At 53.5% G+C, this 20,519-nt stretch overlaps 1 protein-coding gene across 1 annotated transcript; it reads right to left on the bottom strand.

Moving 5' to 3' along the window:
* Window positions 1–1,834: 1,834 nt before the first annotated feature.
* FOXRED2 (FAD dependent oxidoreductase domain containing 2) lies at window positions 1,835–20,496 on the bottom strand (the record flags this gene model as incomplete). The annotated part of the gene is made up of 8 exons (XM_080706652.1): window positions 19,961–20,496; window positions 18,332–18,583; window positions 17,326–17,595; window positions 15,769–15,935; window positions 11,740–11,905; window positions 9,973–10,214; window positions 7,604–7,774; window positions 1,835–2,094 (listed from the first exon to the last, which is right to left on the bottom strand). Exons 1-8 carry the CDS (start codon window positions 20,482–20,484, stop codon window positions 1,835–1,837), a joined length of 2,052 nt encoding a protein of 683 aa, XP_080562778.1. The 5' UTR covers window positions 20,485–20,496.
* Window positions 20,497–20,519: the final 23 nt, after the last annotated feature.

The raw sequence follows: 20,519 nt of genomic DNA, 5'->3' as shown, positions 1-20,519 counted from the left end.
CAGGGAGCGCTGAGGGGCCCCTGGGAGCTGCAAAGGCAGTGCCGCTCTTCATGCTTGAACCAGCTCCTAATTTAGAAACCCAGAGAAAGAATCTCCCATCAACCGAGCAAGAGCGAAATTCTGCCTATTACAAACCAACCAGGCTGGTTGGTACTCTGCTGGCAGGAGGGACGTGGCAGCTGAGGGGAAGCAGCAGATGTCACTTACTTAGGCGTCAAATACTCGTTTCTGTGCCCCTAACTGGAACTGGAGCGAGTGCTCACCGGCCTCAGCACCGGGGCGGGCGGGCGAGATGTGGGAACAGGACTTGGGTTCTCGGGTACAGTTCTAATTAAGATTCATTAAAAAATGCCTTGTTAGCTGGGCGTGGTGGTGCACACTTATAATCCCAGCATTTGGGAGGCTGAGACAGGAGGATTGCAGTTGGCAGACTCAGCGACTTAGGCCCTTTGAAACTGGTTGAGACCTGTTTCAAAATAAAAGCATAAAAAATAGGGCTGGGGTGTTGCTCAGAGGTAGAATGCCTTTTGATTCCACCCCCAGTACTGAAAAAAAAAAAAAGTTTTGGAAAGACAGGGTAGATAAAAGGGTCCAATTTAGGTTTATGTATAATCTGTGTGAAATATAGTGAATCCTACATCCTAGGACTGGGAAAAAACCCTCAACTTAGAAGTTTCGCTCTGTGCAAGTGTCCCAAGTCAGATCAGTTCCTTCCCTGCAGGATGACACTGCTGGAGTTGCTGCAGGAGCCCTGGGAGCGTTGGCCAGCAGACAGGCAGGCTGGGTGGCTAAAGGGGTCTGGACCTGCCAAGAGGGGATGGGACGCTCCCAGGGAGGGGCTTTGGGTCCAAAAGCCTGTGTCCCTGGAGTGAAGAACTAGTGAGAACCAGTTAAGAATCAGTCGCCCAGGGCCTGTGCTCTGGTCCCTCTTGAGACTCTGACGCCCGAGGGGAGGTGAGCATCCTGGCCCGAGAGGACCGGGAAGGAGCTGAGAGCTAAGGGGAGCATGAGCTGAGTCCACGGTGGCAGGAGGACAGCCTCACTAAACTTGACGGGGCAGGGTCCAAGCGAGGCAGGGCTCAGGATACTAGAGGGCAGGGGGCAGGAGGGATCCGGGGAGGATCCAAGACAGGCTGCTGACTGGTTTTGGGTGTGACCCAGGGTAGAGCGCGGCTCTGAGTCTGCTTAGATCAGATGGCCTTGCAGGGAGCCACCCGACGCGGCCCTCTGGGCTGTGATGATAAGCCAGGCTGGGCGCCTGGGTTCCGTTGCTAGGTACAAACCCTGCTGAGAGCAGAGCCAGGAAAGGCGAGGCAGGCGTTCCTGACCTGCAACCCTGCAGGTCGCAGCAGTCCATGAGGGGGCTTTTGCAGTAGTCTGGGCAGCAATCTCAGCTGCTCGTGACATCGTGAGGACATCCAGCTTCTGTTTAAAGTGCCGACGAGGACGATAAGGGTGGGCTTCCCCTGTGAAAGTCCCCAGGGGGACCCAGGCCCACCTGAAGAGTGGGGGTGGAGGGAAAAGAAGCCAATAGGCCCTTAGGGGGACAGAAGGGCCAGCCTGGCGCTCAGTGACGGTCCAGCTGTGGAAGCAGCTCATGGCGGGCAGAGGATGCCCTTCTTTTGATCCCGCCTCCTGGCAACCAGGGACCAGGTCAGGAGGGCAGCCTGCTGCACTGCTGCACCCTGCCCTGCGGGTGGTTTGGCACAGGCACAGGGAAGACCCAAGTGGCCTGTGGCAGTCACACACGGTGGCAGGGTGAGTCTGCAGGAGAGAAGGGCCATCTGTAGGCAGAAGAAGCCTGGCCACCATGCCCACAGCCAGGCGGGGACAGTCAAAGCTCCTCCTTGTTGCTGTCAAGGGACGGGAGCAGAGGCTCTGGAGCCAGAAGGTGACCTGCAGGCGTGTGGTCACCAGGTCGCCGGCTGCCGTCCTCTGGGTGCTGGCCTATGGCGGCATAGTCTCGCAGGAGCCGGCTCTCCACTCCGTGCTGCCGGAGGCTCTCGGTGCTCACGAGCCCCTGCCTTCGCAGGTACCCCTGCTGGCAAAAGGGTGGCAGCTTCTGACGTGTCAGGGTGAACAGGAAGCAGGACTCTACCAAAAGCAAAAGGAGGAGTCAGGCTGGGAATGAGGGGGAGGCAGGAAGAGCCAGCAAGCTGGAGCCGCGGGGGCTCACCAGGGCCTCAGCCAGGAGCCGCCCCTTGAGACTGGGAGCCGGCTGTCCCGGGTGTTTCTGGTAGACCAGAGTAGTCATGGGTCACAGCCCTTCAAGAGGGCGGCCAATCAGGAGGCTGCCTTGACATTTTGGAAGATCGAGATCCAAAAATGAGAGCCAACTACAGACATGGCTGGTGCCCGAGGTCAGGGTGTGGAGGCACCTGGGCGGGAGCTCAGTCCCTCCCGAGCACAGCCTCTTGCCCTTCTGGCCCAGGTATGGCAGAAACTTCTCTTCAGACCTGGGCGTGGTCAGCCCTGTTTTGGGCTCAGAGTCATCTGCGGTAATATTTGAGTTGTAAATATTGCATGCAAAGTTTTGTTCTAAACACTGTGGTCACAAAAGAGCTAAAATAGGCAAATCCTTATCTAGTCCACAGCAGAAAGTTGGTGCACATGGGATATCCGACCAATGCCAAAGTAGCTGTGGATACATGTTTTTTAGAAATACGAAGGAACGACCAAAAGAAGCCATGATGCCGGGCGTGGTGGCGCACGCTTGTAATCCCCGCGCTTGGGAGGCTGAGACAGGAGGATCGCACGGGTTCGAAGCCAGCCTCAGCTACTAGGCTTTCAGCAACTCAGTGAGACCTTGTTTCCAAATAAAAAAAAGGTCTGGGAGTATAGCCAGGAGGTAGAAAGCCTCTGGGTTCCACCCCCAGTACCACCAAAAAGAAGCCATGAAGGAGCAACCGCAGGGCTGTAAGCGGTTCCTTCTGGGGGCTGACAATGGGGGTGCTGGACGAGTCTCTCAGTACAGTAGTCCCCCCCTTATCTGTGCTTTTGTTTGCTGTTAACTACTGTCTAAACATATTAAACGGGAAACTCCAGAAGTAGGTCTTCAGCTGTGTTTGGTTTTGCATTGGAACCATCCCTTCTTCCAGTGTATACGGTGTATATGCTGCCTGCCTGCCAGCTACTTAGTAGCCGTCTTAGCAGATGGCTTTGCAGTATCTCAGTGTTTGTGTCCAGGTAACCCTTCTTTAACTTAAGAGTGGCCCAAATCCCAGGGACAGTCATGCTGGCAATTTGGATATGTTGAAAAGCAGCTCTAAAGAACTTCCTTTAAGTGAAAAGGTGAGGATTCTAGACAATAAAGATGGAAAAACATCACATGCTGAGGTTGCTAATACTTATGCTAAGAACACTTATTCTGTTCATGAAATTCTGAAGGAAAACAATTGATGCCAGTTTTTTGTTGCACCTCAAGCTTTATGCGTTACGTACAAGTTACAAAAATTATGGCTACAGTGCATGGTAAGTGCTTAGCTAAGACAGGAGGGCATTAAATTAACAGGTGAAATATCTAGACAGAAAATGTGTTCTGACTGACATCAACATGTTGAGCCAGAAGTGGCTGAGCTTGTATAAAGATTTTAGCAAGCCAGGCGTGGTGGCATACACCTATAATCCCACTACTTGGGAACTCTCATTAACTTAGCAAGACCCTGTTTCAAAATAAAAATAAATTAGAGCTGCGGTATAGCTTGGAGGTAGAGTGCCTCTGGCTTTAATCCCCAGTACAAAAAAAAAAAAAAAGAAAAAGAAAAAGAAAAGAAGTCAGTGAGGAATCCCGAGAGTATAGGGCTTCATTCTCTCTGTGGTTGCAGGCATCCATTGGGGTCTGGAATGTACCCCTTGCAGATAACGGGGGACTACTGTATGTATATTATGTTTTCTTTTTGAGGTGCTAGGGATTAAACCCAAGGGCATTCTACCACTGAGCTACATCTCTAAACTTCTTTTTTTTTTTGCGGGTCTGGGGATGGAACTCAGGGGTAATCGACCTCTGAGCTACACCCCCTTCCCTATTTTTTATTCTTTATTTTGAATCAGGGTCTCACTAAGTTGCGTAGGCCTCACTTAGTAGCTAAGGCTGTCCTCTGGTCTCAGCCTCCTGAATGCTGGGATTACAAGTGTGCGCCACCATGCCCGGCTTCTTATTATTTTTTTATTTTGAAACAGGTCTTGCTAAGTTTCTGAGGTTGGCCTCAATTCTGCAATCCTTCTGTCTTTGCCTCCCAAGAACTGAGATTACAGCCGTGTGCCACCTAGCCTTGCTACTTACATGGCTTTCAAAGAACAGAAGAGATGAAACAGATATAGGCTGAGTCTCCTGAGGAGGATGGAGACGGGCTGGGGTGGAGGGTCAGAACCTGCCTCAAGGCCTCCTACAGCTTTGGAGAAACTGTTTTACCTCCCCGCCTCTTCACTCTGCGCGGAACCTGGGCACATGATGAAGGATCTGAGGCTGATGTGGTGAATGGCTAAAAGGGGCTCTGCTAATGTCCCTTCCAACTTTACCCGACTTCTTGAACAGGGGGCTCGCGGCAGCACAGGCCACACCCATATTCTGAGCAGGGAAGGGCAGATGTCCAGGAGGACAGCTGAAGGGCAGCGAGGGGCTGCCAGGCCCAGGGCCCCCAGGGATGCTGCCCTGTCTGCAGGGCCCCGGCGTGCCCACCCCGCAGTCCAAGGCCAGAACCGGCAGCTGCACCGCAGCGAGGGGGCGCTGCTCTGCCTGCTGGGCTCACCTTGGGGGTCTTCCCAGGTCAAGGCAGCCACACTCAGGGGCTTACGCTGTCCCACTGTCTAGAAAGGGGAGACAGGAGGCTGAGGCCTGGGAGGCTGCATTGGGACCCACAACTCAGGGTGGAACATGACCCCTAACCGGCACCGGCACTTTTGTGAACTCGAGACTTCCAGGAACAGGCAAGTCCTGCCGAGGACTCGCAGACCGCAGGTAGTTCAGAGTTATTTACTTCTGGCTCTCTGAATTAACTGCCTATGCATTTATGCATTTGCATATATTTAGATTATCAAACGGATCTAAATATAGTTCATGTTATTAGGCTATTGTTTCACGCCATCTCCACAGACCCCAGATGGAACAAGGGTACTTACTTCTCCAACAAGGCTAGAGCTGGTCTCTGACCTGAAGGACTCCACGTGAATACTGACGGCTGCGCACCCGGTGCTCAGCACGAGGAGTGGACGGATACGCTAGGTGTTCTGGGGTTCAAAGACCAATGTTGGGCTTGTCTCATCGACTCTGCTTCTGGGCTCTTAACTTCTCCCAGTCTCTCTAGGTTTAGCCGTCAAATTTCTCTTCCAGTTCATCAAGTCTCCCTTCACCTCTAATGCATCACAAAACACTTACACTGAGCCTCTCACTTCTAGTTTAATTTTTATTTCTAAAAGCTGTATTTGGATCATTTTCCAAACTGCCTATTTAATTTTGGTTTGGTTATCTCTATCCCTTCATTATATTTTCTCATTTTCTTTTTCCTTTTTGTGTAGTATTAGGGATGGAATCCTGGGGATTTCTACCTCTGGTCTACCCCAGCCTTATTTTCCTTTTATTCTTTTTTACTTGGAAACAAGGTCTAAGTTACTGAGGCTATTCTTGAACCTGTGATCCTCCTGTTAGCCTCCCAACTGTCCTTAAGTGTTAAGCGATTTTTGCCGGGCGTGGTGGCGCACACTTGTAATCCCAGCATCTGGGAGGCTGAGACCTGAGGATCGTGCTTCATGGACAGCCTCAGCTACTTAGTGAGGCTCTTTGCAACTTAGTGAGACCCGGTTTCAAAATAAAGAATAAAAAAAAAAAATAGGGCAGGGGGGTGTAGCTCGGAGGTCGGATGCCCCTGGGTTCCATCCCCAAACCCGCAAAAAAAAAAAAAAAAAGTTAAGCGATTTTTGATCAGGAGTCCTGTTCCTTGGATGTTCTTTTGTGGGAACTCTTTTGAGGCCTAGTTTTCTTTTCTTTTTTTTGGAGGGGGTACTAAGAATTGAATCCAGGGGCATTCTACCTCTGAGATACACCAGCAGTTTTTTTTTTTTTTGGTAGTACTGGGTATTGACCCAGGGGCATTCTACCTCCAAGCTCCACCCCCAGCCCTATTTTTAATTAATTATTAAGCCGGGCGTGGTGGCGCACGCTTGTAATCCCCGCACTTGGGAGGCAGAGACAGGAGGATCACGCAGGTTCGAAGCTAGCCGCCGCGCTGGCTTAGGAGACCCTGTTTCCAAATAAAAATGTAAAAATAGGTCTGGGAGTGTAGCCCGGAGATAGAAGGGCTTCCAGGAACCCCAGTGCCACCAAAAAAATAAATAAATAAGTAATTAATTATTAAATTTTTTTAGGTACTGCGGATGGAATCCAGGGGCATTTTACCTCTAAGTTACACCCCCAGCCTTATTTTTTTTATTCTTTATTTTTGAAACAGGGTCTCACTGGGTTGCAAAGATCCTAAGTAGCTAAGGCTGTCTACGAACTGGGATCCTCCTGTCTCCGCCTCCCATGCGCTGGGATTACAAGCGTGTGCCACCACACCTGGCTCCTTATTATTTATTTTGAAACAGGGTCTCACTATGTTGTGGAGGGCCTCACTAAGTAGGTGAGGCTGGCTGTGAACCTGTGATCCTCCCATCTCAGCCTCCCAAGTACTGGGATTACAAATGTGTGCCACCACACTCAGCTCATTTTTGTTTTGAAATAGGGTCTTACTAGGTTGTTGAGGATGTCCTCAAACCCACGATCCTCCTGTCTCAGCCTTCCAAGTACTAGGATTACAGGTGCACCGGAATATCAAGCTGAGGCCTGTTTTATTTATTTATTTTTTGCGGGTCTGGGGATGGAACCCAGGGGCATTTGACCTCCAAGCTACACCCCCTGCCCTATTTTTTATTCTTTATTTTTGAAACCGGGTCTCACTGAGTTGCAGAGGGCCTCACTAAGTAGCTGAGGCTGTCCGCGAACCGCGATCCTCCAGGTCTCAGCCTCCCGAATGCTGGGATTACAAGCGTGCGCCACCACGCCCGGTGAGGCCTGGTTTTAAAAAGCACTTTCTGAAGGGCATAAATGCATTTGTTTCCGTGATTTCTGCACCACAATAACAGCATTAAGCCTGGTTGGAATTTCTCAGGGAGAATCTTGTCCCACTCCCCCCGGGTCCCCAAAGCATCCTCCATCTCCCTCCCGGGAGTGCATCTTGCCTCTGCCTACCCAGAGCCCTGAGGCTTAGTGAGGGTCTCTAAACAGTCTTCCTCCATCCCGCTCTGCTTCACATTCTCATCCTGGGGCTGGTCAGCTAAAGGTCTGGGCTACGACGGTCGGCAGGTGTCCAGGGTCCAGCAGTGGTCTGTGCTTTATGTTGTATCTGGGCTCCGGAGTATCCCTTATTCCCCTGCAGGTTCTAACTACTTGGTGCTTGCAGGGCACTGTTCTGGAGGGGCTCAGGGAGCCCAGTCCACCACGCTGTTGGCAGCAGGTGCCTGGGTCTGACTTCTAGATCCCAACCTGCAGGTTCTAGGGTGTGGGTGTCCCTGGCCTTCCCTCCACCTCAAGCTCGATCCCCCCCTCCCCCTTTTCAGGAACTCACATTACCTGCATAGAAGCTCCGCAGATCAGTGTCCAGACAGTTCTCCAGGAAGCGCCTGAGGGGGAGGATGTGGCCCACGGGGGCGGTCCAGTCGGTCAGGAAGTCTTCCACGATGTGGTGGATGGCCGCGGGCCGGGGCAGGGGCCAGTGTGCAGGGCGGAACCTCACCTCCTGCTCTGTGGGGGAGGGACTGGTCAGAGGCAAGGTCCCCCTCCTCTCCGTGCTCCTGACCCGCATCTGCAAGGGCTGTGGCCGGCTCGTTGAGTAGCCATGTTCGCTATCTGGACAGCTGACAAGAGGAACTAGACCTGCCACTTTTGGTTTTATTATTATTTTTTTTGGTGGTACTGGGGGTGGAACCCAGGGGCTTTCTACCTCCGGGCTATACTCCCAGACCCATTTTATATTTTATTTGGAAACAGGGTCTCACTAAGTTGCTGAGAGCCTCACTAAGTAGCTGAGGCTGGCTTCGAACTGGCACAATCCTCCTGTCCCAGCCTCCCAAGTACTGGGATTACAAGTGTGCGCCACCACGCCCGGCTCCTACTCTTGGTTTTAGAGGACAGCACCAAGACCAACAGTGTGAGGCTGGTGCTTCTCTAAGACTTGCGTGGACTGAGGTCCACACTGGCATCTTTCTTTTCACGTGTGATTTATTTTTAGTACCGGGAAGGGAACCCAGAGGCATTCTACCTCTAAGCTATATTCCTAGCGCTTTGTGTTTTTTTGGTGGTACTGGGAAAGGAATTCAGGGACATTCTAACCCTGAGCTACACCCCCAGCCCTATTATATTTTTTATTTTGAAACAAGGTCTCACTAGCTTGCTGAGGATCTAATTTTACTGAGGCTGTCTTCAAACCTGTGATCCTTCTGTCTTAGCATCCCAAGAACTGCGATTATAGGCACGTGCCGCCATACCTGACAACCCCCATCCCTTATTTTGAAACAGGGCGTTGTTACATTGCTGAGGCTTGTCTTGAACCTGCCATCCTTCTGTCTCCTAAGTACTAGGATTACAGGCATGTACTACCATGCCCAGCTCTGTGTTAGCTGGGTGTGGTGGTGTACACCTGTAATCACATACTTGGGAGGCTGAGGCAGGAAAATCGCAGGTTCGTGGCCAGCCTCAGCAACCTTGTGAGGCCTTCATAACTTAATGAGATGCTATTTCAAAATAATAAGTAAAAGGCGGGCGTGGTGGCGCACACTTGTAATCCCCGCGCTTGGGAGGCTGAGACAGGAGGATCGTACAGGTTTGAAGCCAGCCTCAGCTACTTAGTGAGGCTCTCAGCAACTTAGTGAGACCCTGTTTCCAAATAAAGTATAAAATAGGTTTGGGAGTATAGCCTGGAAAGTCCCTGAGTTCCAACCCCAGTACCACCACCACCAAAAAAAAAAAAAAAAAAAAAAAAAAGTAAAACAGGACCTGGGCATTGGGGTGGCACATGCTTGTAATCCCAGCATTCAGGAGGCAAGAGACCGGAGGATTGTGGTTCACAGACAGCGTCAGCTATTTAGTGAGGCCCTTGCAACTCAGTGAGACCCCGTTTCAAAAATTAAAAAAATAAAAAATAGGGCTGGGGGTGTAGCTCAGAGGTAGGATGCCCCTGGGTTCCATCCCCAGTACCACAAAAAAAAAAAAAAAAAAAAAAAAAATAGGGCTGGGGGTGTAGCTTAGAGGTAGAATATTCCTGGGTTCAATCCCAGTATCACAAAAGCAAAAGTGGTCATTCCATGAGTGGCTCAGAGGCTCCACACTGGAAAGGTTCTGGGGCTCAGCAACTCTGGCTCCTGTCCACTGTGGGGTCCCTTCTGCCACATCCAGACAGATGGTCACTGAGCCAAGGCCAGGCCCTCCCTGTACTGGGAACCTGACTCCGAGGGTGAACCATTCCACTGCTGACCCCTGTCCCTCCTGCCTGCTGACACTACCTCGGCCCTTAGGGGCACCCTAGCTGCCCACCCTCCCCTTCCACCGGGGGCCCTTCAAGCTCTGAAGCAGAGCTCACGCTCTCTGGGGCGCTTTATCGAGAGCGGCACTGTGCCAGCACCGCTGGCTGATGTGTGTGTATTGTCAGATTTCTCTTCCATGCAATCCTACAAGGAAGGGACTATCGTAATCCTCATTTCCTAGATGAGGAGGTGAGGCTCAGAGAGGCTGAGCAATGGCCCAAGGTCACGTAGACCCTTGGAGGACATCGTGACTGCAGCGTGGCCTTCGCGGGCTGTGGTGTGTGCCACAACTGGGAAGTGTCACCCATCGGTCTTGGGCCTGCGTGTCTGCTCCCTGGGCTGGCTCTCCCAGGGGCTCTTTCTGCCGGCCGGAGGCGCACAGGGCCAAGCGGTGACACTCTGGGACAGAGAGCAGCTCACCGGTGGGGAGGTGTCTGTAGTAGTAGATGACGGGGTGGAGGAAGTTGGACAGCCAGGCGTCTTCTGTGTGCCCCACGGAGCGGTCATAGAAGAAGACGTCCTTGTCGGGCCCAGAGAAGTTCTTGCCGTACTCCATGTTGATGACGAAGAGCCCGTGCCGTGCCGCCCTGCCCGTGAGCGTCTCCAGCTGCGCCAGCATCTGCATGGGGAACTCCTCCAGGTACGTGAAGGCGGTGGCGTTCCTGCAGCGGCAACACCGGGCCTCAGTCGTGGCCGAGGGGAGGGTGAGGCCGCGTCTGTCCCTGAGTCAATACTCTCACCGGCTCCACGCATGTCACTTTTTCTGTGGCACCAGCAACGGAACCCAGGAGCATTCTACCTCCAAGCTACACCCCCAGCCCTATTTTTTATTCTTTATTTTGAAACAAGGTCTAAGTTGCAGAGGGCCTCACTAAGGAGCTGAGGCTGTCCGCGAATCTGTGATCTCCTGTCTCAGGTGTGTGCCACCATGCCAGGCTTCAGAGCTGGGTTTTTTTTTTTTTTGGTCAGTACTGGGATTGAACCCAGGGGCATTTTGCTTCTAAGCTGCACTCCCAGCCCTGTTTTATTCTTTAATTTCAAATAGGGTCTCTCTAAGTTGCGGAGGGCCTCACTAAGTAGCTGAGGCTGGCCGCGAACCTGCGATCCTCCTGTCTCAGCCTCCCACGTTCTGGGATGACAAATGCGCCACCACGCTGAGCCACATCACGTTCAGATCACGGGGACAGCTGCATTATTCTATCTTTAGAGTTTCTAGAAATCTCTGCAACCTGAAAGGGATGCCTGGGGAAGAGAGTGCTCCAGGCCGAGGAGACAGCAGTGGAGAGGCGCCAGGGAGGAGCGAGCCCCTGGTGTTAAGGCCAGGAAGTGGCCGGGGTGGCCAGAGCAGAGGGGGCCCGGAGGGCTGCGCACGGCGGCCGGGGAGGTGTGCACCACCATGAGAACTCGGAGCTTCCCTGGACTGAGGGGCTGAGGGCCGAGCGTGGCGTGGAGACGACTCTGCCTGCACGCTGAGAACGGACCTCGCCCGGCAGAGGCGCCGGTCAGCGCGCTGAGACCCGGGGCTGGACGGGTGGGAACGAGCAGACTGGGCGGGTTCTGGACGCCACTGAAGGCGGCGCTCCTCGGGGCTGCCACAGTGTGGGCACCGATGGGAGCCAGGGCTCAGGACAGGAGGTCAGCGCTGAGCCCTGCAGCCCTGTGCATCCCTGGCTCTGACCGGAAGCCCTGGCTCCGCTTCCTGCCCCGGGCCCCTCTAGCCTTCACGCCAGGTGCCGCACGTCTTCTGTTTGTTGCCTGGCAAGGACGGGGGCAAGCTGGTTCTGCCTGCGGGAATGGCACTCCCCACGGCTGGGGCTGAGCCACTGCCACGGTCCTCTCCTCCCAGCGCACCAACCTGGTACCAGATGCACCAGACCTTCGCGCCTTCCTTCAACACTGCAAGGCTATTATCCCATTTTGCAGACAAGATGAGAAAGGCTCAGAGAGGTGAAGCACCTTACCCAAGGACACACAGTAGGAAACAGTAGACCCAGGGCTCAGACCCAGGCCTGCCTGTCTACAGAACTCGTGACACTGATGTCACTGCTATCCCCTAGAATGACCGCCACCCCGCAGGCCTCATTTTAGAAGGAGCCACTGGCCCGTGTGCGTGGGGCAGGAAGAGAAGCGCGCTGCAGGGGATGGTGAAGCTGAATGGAGGGCAGCGGGAAGGGACGAGCCACTCACTCCTTCAACAGGACGATGTCGGCCAGCACGCCGAACATCTGGTAGAGCCCAGAAGCCTCGTTCACGCGGCGGACGATGGAGCTGGTCAGCTGTGTGATGGGGTGCTCGGTGGCGGGCCAGGCCAGGCCGTGGTGGCGATGCTCCAGGAGCCGGTGGACAGCACGCACTGAAATGGCCAGAGGGAAGGCCTGAGGCATTTGAGATCTTGTCTTTCCCACCGGGCGGAGGCGGAGGCCTTTGGGGCCCGCTGGTCAGCAGAGGTTGGCCTGTAGGATGACGTGGCCCATGTCCTCTGCTCCCGGCCATACACCACCAGAGACACTGTTTGCTCCCATCTCTTGGGCGTAGGCAGCCGCAGGCAAGGGGCTAAGGCTGATCTGCTGAGTCTGCACCCGGCGCGAGCCACCTGCACATGGACGTCCCACCCTCATCCCCGCTGTGTTGCGTCCAACAGGAGCCCGGAGCCGGCTCCCTTCTCCCAGCCCCACGTCTAGCAGACTCCACGGTGCCCACAAGAGCAGCGCATCGCCCTGAGCCCCTTCACTCTTTACAGCTGCAGTTTGCCTCAGTCAGTCCATCTGAGGGCAAGTACAGTGGAGTGACTTAGTAACTAATGTGGGCAGTCAGATAACCATGGAGGCTGGGCACCCGGACTCCACTGAAAAGACCCTCCTCCCCGCCAGCTGCACAAACTGACCACAGGCTGCGCTAAGAAAACATGACCACCCAGGAACTTATCAAATGCAATCAGAGGCACGTGGATGCCTGGGTGTATCAAACCCACAACCGGGACTCCAGGCCCGCCAGTGGATCGGCACAGCAGGCCCCCGAGTGACGAAACCCTCTTACCTGACGCATAAAAGGCAAGGCCCCTCACAGCAGTATAGCCCTGCACGCCGACCTCCCTTATCAGGCCAGGGAAGTACTACGGAGCTGACAGGCGACCAGCTCCTGACCACTGGGAGCCCACCGTCCTGCCCCTGGGCAGCTCTGTGCCCAGAACAGTTCTTAACTGGCTCCTCTGCCGGCGGACCACCTGCATAGACTGTTTTTTCTTTGTGGTACTGGGGATGGAACCCAGCAGTGTTCTACCTCTAAGCTATACCCCCAGTTCTATTTTATTTTTTAATTTTTTAAACAGGGCCTCACTAAGTTGCTGAGGCTGGCCTCAAACCTGCGATCCTCCTGTCTCGGCCTCCCACAGAGTGGGATTACAGGAATGCACCACCACTTATTTTTAATGTGAACTTGCTGTCTGCCTTGCTCTTGGCATGGCCTGTGGAACCGTGGCCAGCTTGACTCTGTTGCCATTCTATAACCTATACAGCACTGTGGAAAGTGACTCTAGTAGTATAAATATTGGTACTTAAGATTGGAATGGAGTAAAAGAACCTACCACTGCTCCCTATTCATGGCTACCGAGTGGACCATGAGTATTCAGTGAATTGAAGCCAATGAAAGGGACGGAGCAGCTGGGCGTGGTGGCCACGCTTGTAACCCCAGCCTTCCAGAGACAGGAGGATCGCGGTTCGCGGCCAGCCTCAGCGACTTAGCGAGGCCCTCCGCAACTCAGTGAGACCCTGTTTCAAAAAATAAAAAGACTAAAAAATAGGGCTGGGGTGTAGCTCAGAGGTAGAATGGCCCCTGGGTTCCACCTCCAGTAACTGCCAAAAAAAAAGTGATGTAGTTTGTGAACTTACTGTTATTCAACAAATTCTGACACTGTGGACAGACACAGTGGGTCCGGTCCACGTTAAGGGCACAGCTAGCTCACAGCATCATGTGTGCTCAGCAGCTCTGGCTGCGTTCCCAGCCCAGAATCAAACATTCCTCCCATCATCGCTTGTTACACTATCAGGTTTTTCTCCGTCTGGCACCAACACTGCCAGCCATGGACTAGGAATTTAGGTTACATACAGAGAAAGCCTTCAGAACTCGAGTGAGTACTTTGAGCTTGACGCCTGAGAACACGGATTAGGTGACTTTATCCTACATCTGTTGGATGCAAATCAAACACTTCAAGCTAAATCCTTACTAGACGAGTGAGGTCCAACCCCAGGAAAATTAAGTTAGGAAATACATACCCTGTCAACTGGCTTTACCCTACTCCCTCCCGGGGGTTAAGAACGGCGGAGAAGCCCCAGCACAACTAGAGGTGCTCCTTTGAATTTGCAATACGTTATGAATATTCACCTTGGGATGCGGTGACAAGATCCAACCTGTCTTTAGCTTCACAGTCCAATGCCTGCTCAGCCATCTGACCCTTGTCTCCGTGCTCGGCAGTGCTGACCAGTCTCCAGTCACAAAGACATCAGCACTTACAGCTCCTTTCTGGGGCCCGAGGAGCTTGAGCCAGAGAGTGGGCAGGGCCTTGAGTCGTTTTTTTTTTTTGGTGCGGTACTGGGGATTGAACCCAGGGTGTTCTACTTCTGAGCTACACTCCTGGCCCCGTTTTTGTTTTGAAACAGGCTGACCCTAGGTTGCTGAGAGTCAACCTGTGCCGTTGATCCTCCTGCCTCCACCTTCCTGGATTATACGCATTACTTCCTGGATGACACGCATTACTTCCTAGATTACAGGCATTACTTCCTGGATTACACACATTACTTCCTTGATGACATGCATTACTTCCTGGATTACAGGCATTACTTCCTGGATTACACGCATTACTTCCTGGATGACACGCATTACTTCCTAGATTACAGGCATTACTTCCTGGATTACACACATTACTTCCTTGATGACATGCATTACTTCCTGGATTACAGGCATTACTTCCTGGATTACACGCATTACTTCCTGGATTACGTGCATGTGCCACTGTGCCCGGCTTTCCTTAAGTCTTCTTCTTCCTGTTTTGAAACAGGTTCTTGCTAGGTTCCTGAGCGTCTTGCTAAGTTGCTGAGGCTAGTCTTGAACCTGCGATCCTCCTTAGTCCTTTATCCTTAAAAATCACAAAGCATCAATTTCTGGTTGGACATTATTCTTGTACAATTAAGACATTTTTAAAAAATGTTTCAGTATTTTACATAAAAAACCTCTCATACTGGCAAGAAATTTATATCCTTGATACTGAGAGTTTTGAAAACTGATATAATCGGATTCTATTTTTCACTGAGCTTTATCAGCACCCAAGGGCCTGTGGGCACCCGCTGCTCCACAGCTGCCTGGTGCTCAGGCATCAGCTTATCTAGTCTGCCGGTGGCCCTGTGAGGACACCCCATTTACAGCTCTGATGTCAGAGCTGTCCGCCCAGGGCTTGGCCAGGCTAAAGCTCCATCTCTATATATATATATATTTTTTTTTTGGTGGTACTGGGGTTCCTGGAAGCCCTTCTTCCTCCGGGCTACACTCCCAGACCTATTTTATATTTTTGAAACAGGGTCTCTTACCCAGCGCGGCTGGCTTTGAACCTGCGCGATCCTCCTGTCTCCGCCTCCCAAGCGCGGGGATTACAAGCGTGCGCCACCACGCCCGGCTCCATCTCTATATTTTAAGCTTATGTAGAATAAGTATCTGGCCATTTTCTATATAATAACGTCCCCAAATCAAAATGGTACAGCTGTAAACAACAATCCTTTAACCCTTGTTCTGAAGAAACCAAAGGACACTGGTTAGGATGGTAAGATTGGGGGGGGCATTTTAATTTGGGGATTTGAAAAGCGGACAGCTCTATAAGGTTGGAACTGCAGCACCATCCATAAAGTATAAGCCAAAAATCCCCCCCCCCCAAAAAATAAATAAAGCTCCATCTCTTGACCAGCCATCTATGCTCGCACCTCTGACCTTCACAGATGGGGCTTAAACACCTCCAGGGTCAGCCCCTGATGTGCCTAACTTTTACACTTCACCGGGTACTTTTCTAGACATCCTCAGACCATGAGAATCCGTGGTCCTTGCTCCAGACAGGGAAGTTAGGACGACCCACTGCTGGTAAGCCAGCCCTTTAACGCTTCTGGAGCTCAGGTGTTTATAAGCCCTGGAGTCGACTGGTTCTGTCCGGGACAGCGGCGCGCTCGGCAAGCTCACCTGTGTATCGGAATCCGTGGATGAAGCCCCCAGCGGATTTCCTATAGTCCACCGAGTGGCTGGCGGTACCCAGGATAAAGAGACCCCGGCTCCCTTTGGACTCGTAGCTGGCTTTGATCAGCGGGTACTTCTTGCTGAACTCGCTCCCAGAGTGGAGTCTGAGGGACCTGGGAGTGGGAAGGGTGGTGAGTGACCACAGCTGCTGCGGAGGAAGCCCTGTCTCCGGGCCTGGCGCACGGAGTGAGTGGGCTTCACGGTCCTGATCTCATCGAGCCTCCCCGGGACCTGGAGGGGGACAGGTATCTCCACCTCACCAAAGACATAACTGTGGCTTAGGATGAGGACATGATGGGGCAGGGGCACAGCCAGCACTCCAGCTTGACCAAAACTGGACACCTGTCCACTGATGGAAAGGAGGCTGGGCAGGCCCTTGTCCTGTGCCCTGTCTAGAAGGCAAGTGAGAGATTGGAGCCTCACACACGCACTGGGCAGCCACATCCGAAACCAGGCTCCACGGCCGGGCTTGGTGGCACACGCTTGCAATTCTAGTACTTGGGAGGCTGAGACAGGAGGATTGCAGGTTCCCAGACAGCTGTAGCAACCTTGTGAGGCCCTCCTTAATTAGTGAGATTCTGTGGGCAGATAAATAAAATAAGACAAAAAATAGAAGCTGGGCATGTGCATACTTGTACATGGGAGGCTGAAACCAGAGGATCGCAGGTTCACGGCCAGCCTCAGCTACTTAGTGAGGCCCTCTGCAACTTAGTGAGACCCTGTTTCAAAATAAAGAATAAAAATAGGGCTGGTAGTATAGCTCAAAGGTAGAATGTCTCTGAGATCAATCTTCAGTACCACAGAAATAAGTAAATATATGCTGAGCATGGTAGCACATGCTTGTAATTCCAGCATTTGGGAGGCTGAAACAGGAGGATCCAGGTTCATAGATAGCCTCAGCTACTTAGTGAGGAGGCCCTTTGCAACTCAGTGAAACCCTGTTTCAAAATAAAAGAATAAAAAATAGGGCTAGGGGCATAGCTCAGAGGTAGAATGCCCCTGGGTCCCATCCCCAGTACCATAAAAAACATATATATGTATACGTATATATAAAAATAAACTAGGCTCCATAAAGCAGCTCTTTGAAATATAATTATAAATCATATTAGCAGCTAATGTTGTATTGAGCATAGAGTATGTGTGAAGAACTTTCTTACATTAATCTTCACTGTAACCATGTAAAAAAAACCCACACTATTAACCCCACCATAGAGTTGAACAAATGGAGGCCCTACTGTGGTCAAACAACTCTCCCAGAGCGCCCAGATCTGCCCGCAGAGTCTCAGCCTGACTGAGCCCGCGCTCACCTGCCTTAGGGCAGGTCCCACGCCGCACCTGCTGAGCTCCCCACCCACCTCGCAGGTGGAGGCTCATAACCCAGGGACCCGCCACTCCAGGACAGAGGCGCCTACCTCTGTCACTGGACCCCTGTGCAGCCGCTGTCCCCTGGAGGGTCACGGTGGCTTGCCAGGAGGCCCTGCCTCCTCCCCCACCTGGACTCACTGGTTGAAAATGGAGAAGTCGAATTTCCAGCCCAAGCAGCGGATGACCCGGTCGTAGGCCACACGCATGGCGAAGTTGTCATTGTCGTCCTGGGGGAGGGTGATGGAGTCGGTACTCTGGCTGGCGTTGGTCTCCTCCAGGAAGAACTTCAGGGTGATGTGGAACTTGCCCTTGTGGTCCTTCACGATGGCCAGATCTGTCAGGTCTGATTCAAGAAGCCCGTCCAGGGACTTGAGCTGGTAGGTGTCTAGCAGGCCGTTGTTGATGGCTCTGGGGTTCCAAGAGAAGGCGGGGGGAGGGGGGAGACTTGAGCGGAAGTCCCCTCATCTGGGGCTCGCTACAGTTTGGATGTGGCTTGTCCCCAAGGACGCATGTGCTGGACACTTGGTCCCCAGGGCGGAGACGTGACGAGGGACAGGCCTGGTGGAGAGTCCCTGGGGCCCTGCTCTTGGAAGAGCTTGAGGTGCTTCTTGGGACTCCAGGAGTTCTAGCAAGAGGGTAGTTATAGAAAAGGCAGCCTGGCCCCTCCCTTGATCTGGGTTCGGGTCTCACCATGTGACTTCTCGCTCTTGCCCGTGTCCCTGTCATTGTGACGCCATCCGCCACTGGGTGCTGCGGGCAGAGGGCCTGGCCAGAGCCAGCACTGGGCCATTTATACTTTCAGTTCCTGAAACTCTGAGCTAAACACATTTCTTTCTTTGTTTTTGCGGTACTAGGATAGAACCCAGGGGCTTTCTACCTCCGTGTGACACCCCCTGCCCCATTTTTTATTCTTTTTGAGACAGGGTCTCGCTGAGTTGCAAAGGGCCTCACTAAGTAGCTGAGGCTGTCTGCAAACCATGATCTTACTGTCTCTGCCTCCTGAATGCTGGGATTACAAGACTATACCACCATGCCCCACTTAAATTTCTTTAAGTGACCCAGCCTCAGATATTTCGTTACAGTGATAAGAAACAAAATAAAAAACACAGATGGATTCAGGGCTTTGTACAAGGACACAGCATACCTGAGGTCTCCCACGTAGTGGGTGGCCCAGGAGAGCCGCACCCGGGAGCGGCTCAGCATGTGGATAAAGTTGGTGACACCCAAGATGTTCTCTGCTGTTTCAAAGGCTGAATTCCCGCGGCCCAGGATCAGCACATTCTGACCCACAAAGTCCTCGGGGTCCACGGACACGGACTCATAGCCCTCCGCATATTCAGAGCCGGGGAAGTCGACCAGGTTGGGGACTGACAGACCAGTGGCCACGAGAAGGACGCTGCAGGTTGGGACGGAGGAAAGAAAGCTCAGTGTCTTAGCGGTAAGACGTGAAAATCACTCTCTGGACCTGCCTGCCTCGCCCTGACTGCTGGCTCCTATAAGAAAGCACAACACTGACCTGCCCAGTGCCCCTGAAGGGCTGCCCTGCCTCCTGCCCAGCCCGCAGTCCAGGGCGTACATTTTTCTTTACAGTGTGCTGGAATTATACCACACATGAGGGCTGACCGATTTTGCTCTCTGAGAAGGTGACAGTATGGTGAGCTAAAAAACTAACCCAAGAACAGAGCAGTTGGCACAAGTGCCGCCTCGTGGTGAGAATGGAGCCTGGACCTCGTCTTTCTGTTCACCTGCCCAGCAGTCCGTCCAACGCAGGCCCTGTACTTGTGCACGGGTCATCAGCTCATTGCTCACAGCTGAGCTGGCGTCCGTGGCCTGCTTTACAGGTGAAGAGGCACGGGCCCCGGGGCCCACGGCCTCAGAGCTCCCGAGAGCATCAGAGCCGGGCTCTGAGCACAGATGGGCCTGGTTCCACAGTCCTGCTCTTTAGTCAGAAGGGATTAAGATCTGGTAGTGCGTGGGTGGCCGGGCAGGTGCATCCCTCTAGTCTGCAAATGGTTTGTCCACAGGGTGGTTTCAAAACAGAGCGGGATGGCCTCAGAAGGGGCACTCGTAGGCTTCGCTCCTATCTGACTCTCCCCACTGTAGCAAAGCTGCCTCAAATGCGGGACTCTGAAGCCGTGCAGCCTTTCTTTACCTCGGGGCAACCAGCAAGGGGCAGCGCTGCTCTGGAAACCTGAGCTCACCTCGGCTCCACTGCCTGTCAGCAGTGGCACAGGACCAGGAACTCTGAGCCTGGGTCCGGCCTTCACCTGTTCAGTGGGGGTCAGTGAACGCCCCCTCCCAGGCTCCCTGGGAAGATTCAACAGGTTTGGGGTGCTTGTGCAGTATCAAGCTTTCAACCCAGAGCAAGCTAAACTGGCTGCAAGCACTGGCTGTGGGGCCTCCCACTCCAGTTCAGTTCTGAGACCCCTGGACACTTGCGCCTGCATTTCCCAGCTAGTATTTTGGGGAACACTTCCAGGAGACGTTCTACAAGGAGAGTTTTATGGGTACAGGATCTCATGCACCGGGCACCACAGTGAATATGAAGATACCAAGGACTGGCAGATCCTAGAGGAAGAGAAATTAGTGTTTTCCAAACATCTGGCCACGACTTTTAAAGGACACAGTTGAGAAAAGGCGGGCGAGTAGGCTGTCTAGGCACTAAACCTCGGCGGGGGCCAAGCGGGGTAGAAATGCCTTTCTCCCATTCCCCGGTGTGTTGGGCGTCCTCCTGGGCAGGCCGGCCTGGGGACCCCTGGCGCGGGTCTCTTACCTGCACTGGTATGCCTGGCCCTTCTGGTCAGTCAGGATGAAGTAGTGGCCGTTCCAGGCCTGCTGCGCCTTGTCCAGCGCGACGTGGACGATGGTGGTGTTGTACAGCACGCGGAGCCCCAGCCGGCCCGCGAAGTCGCCCAGGTAGCGCACCATGTCGCGGGCGTCGGGGAAGTAGTCGCGGGAGTAGTGGCGGAAGAGCAGCCGCGGGTCGTGGCTGAGCAGCGAGTTCCAGTCGTGGCGCAGGTTGAACTCGGCGTTGGTCTTGCCCGTGAACCGCTTGTTGATGCTGATGAGCTTGCGGTGCCGCGGGTAGCGCGTGAAGAAGCTGCCCGGCGCCGACGCGCGCTCGAACACGGCGTAGTCCCGGCCGGCCCGCTGCAGGAAGGCGGCCATCTGCAGGCCCGCGGGCCCCGCGCCCAGCACGCAGTAGTCCCGGTGGGGGCGCACGCACAGGGCGGGGTGCAGGGCGAGCGCCAGGAGCAGCCCCGGGGGGCCCCAGAGCCGGGCGGCCCAGAGGCCCATGCTGCGGCAGAGCGGAGGCCCGGCCTCGCACCTCG

Source organism: Muscardinus avellanarius, assembly GCF_963383645.1.
Source record: "Muscardinus avellanarius genome assembly, chromosome: 11".
Taxonomy (NCBI): Eukaryota; Metazoa; Chordata; class Mammalia; order Rodentia; family Gliridae; genus Muscardinus; species Muscardinus avellanarius.
This window is presented reverse-complemented; position numbering and strand designations above follow the sequence as displayed.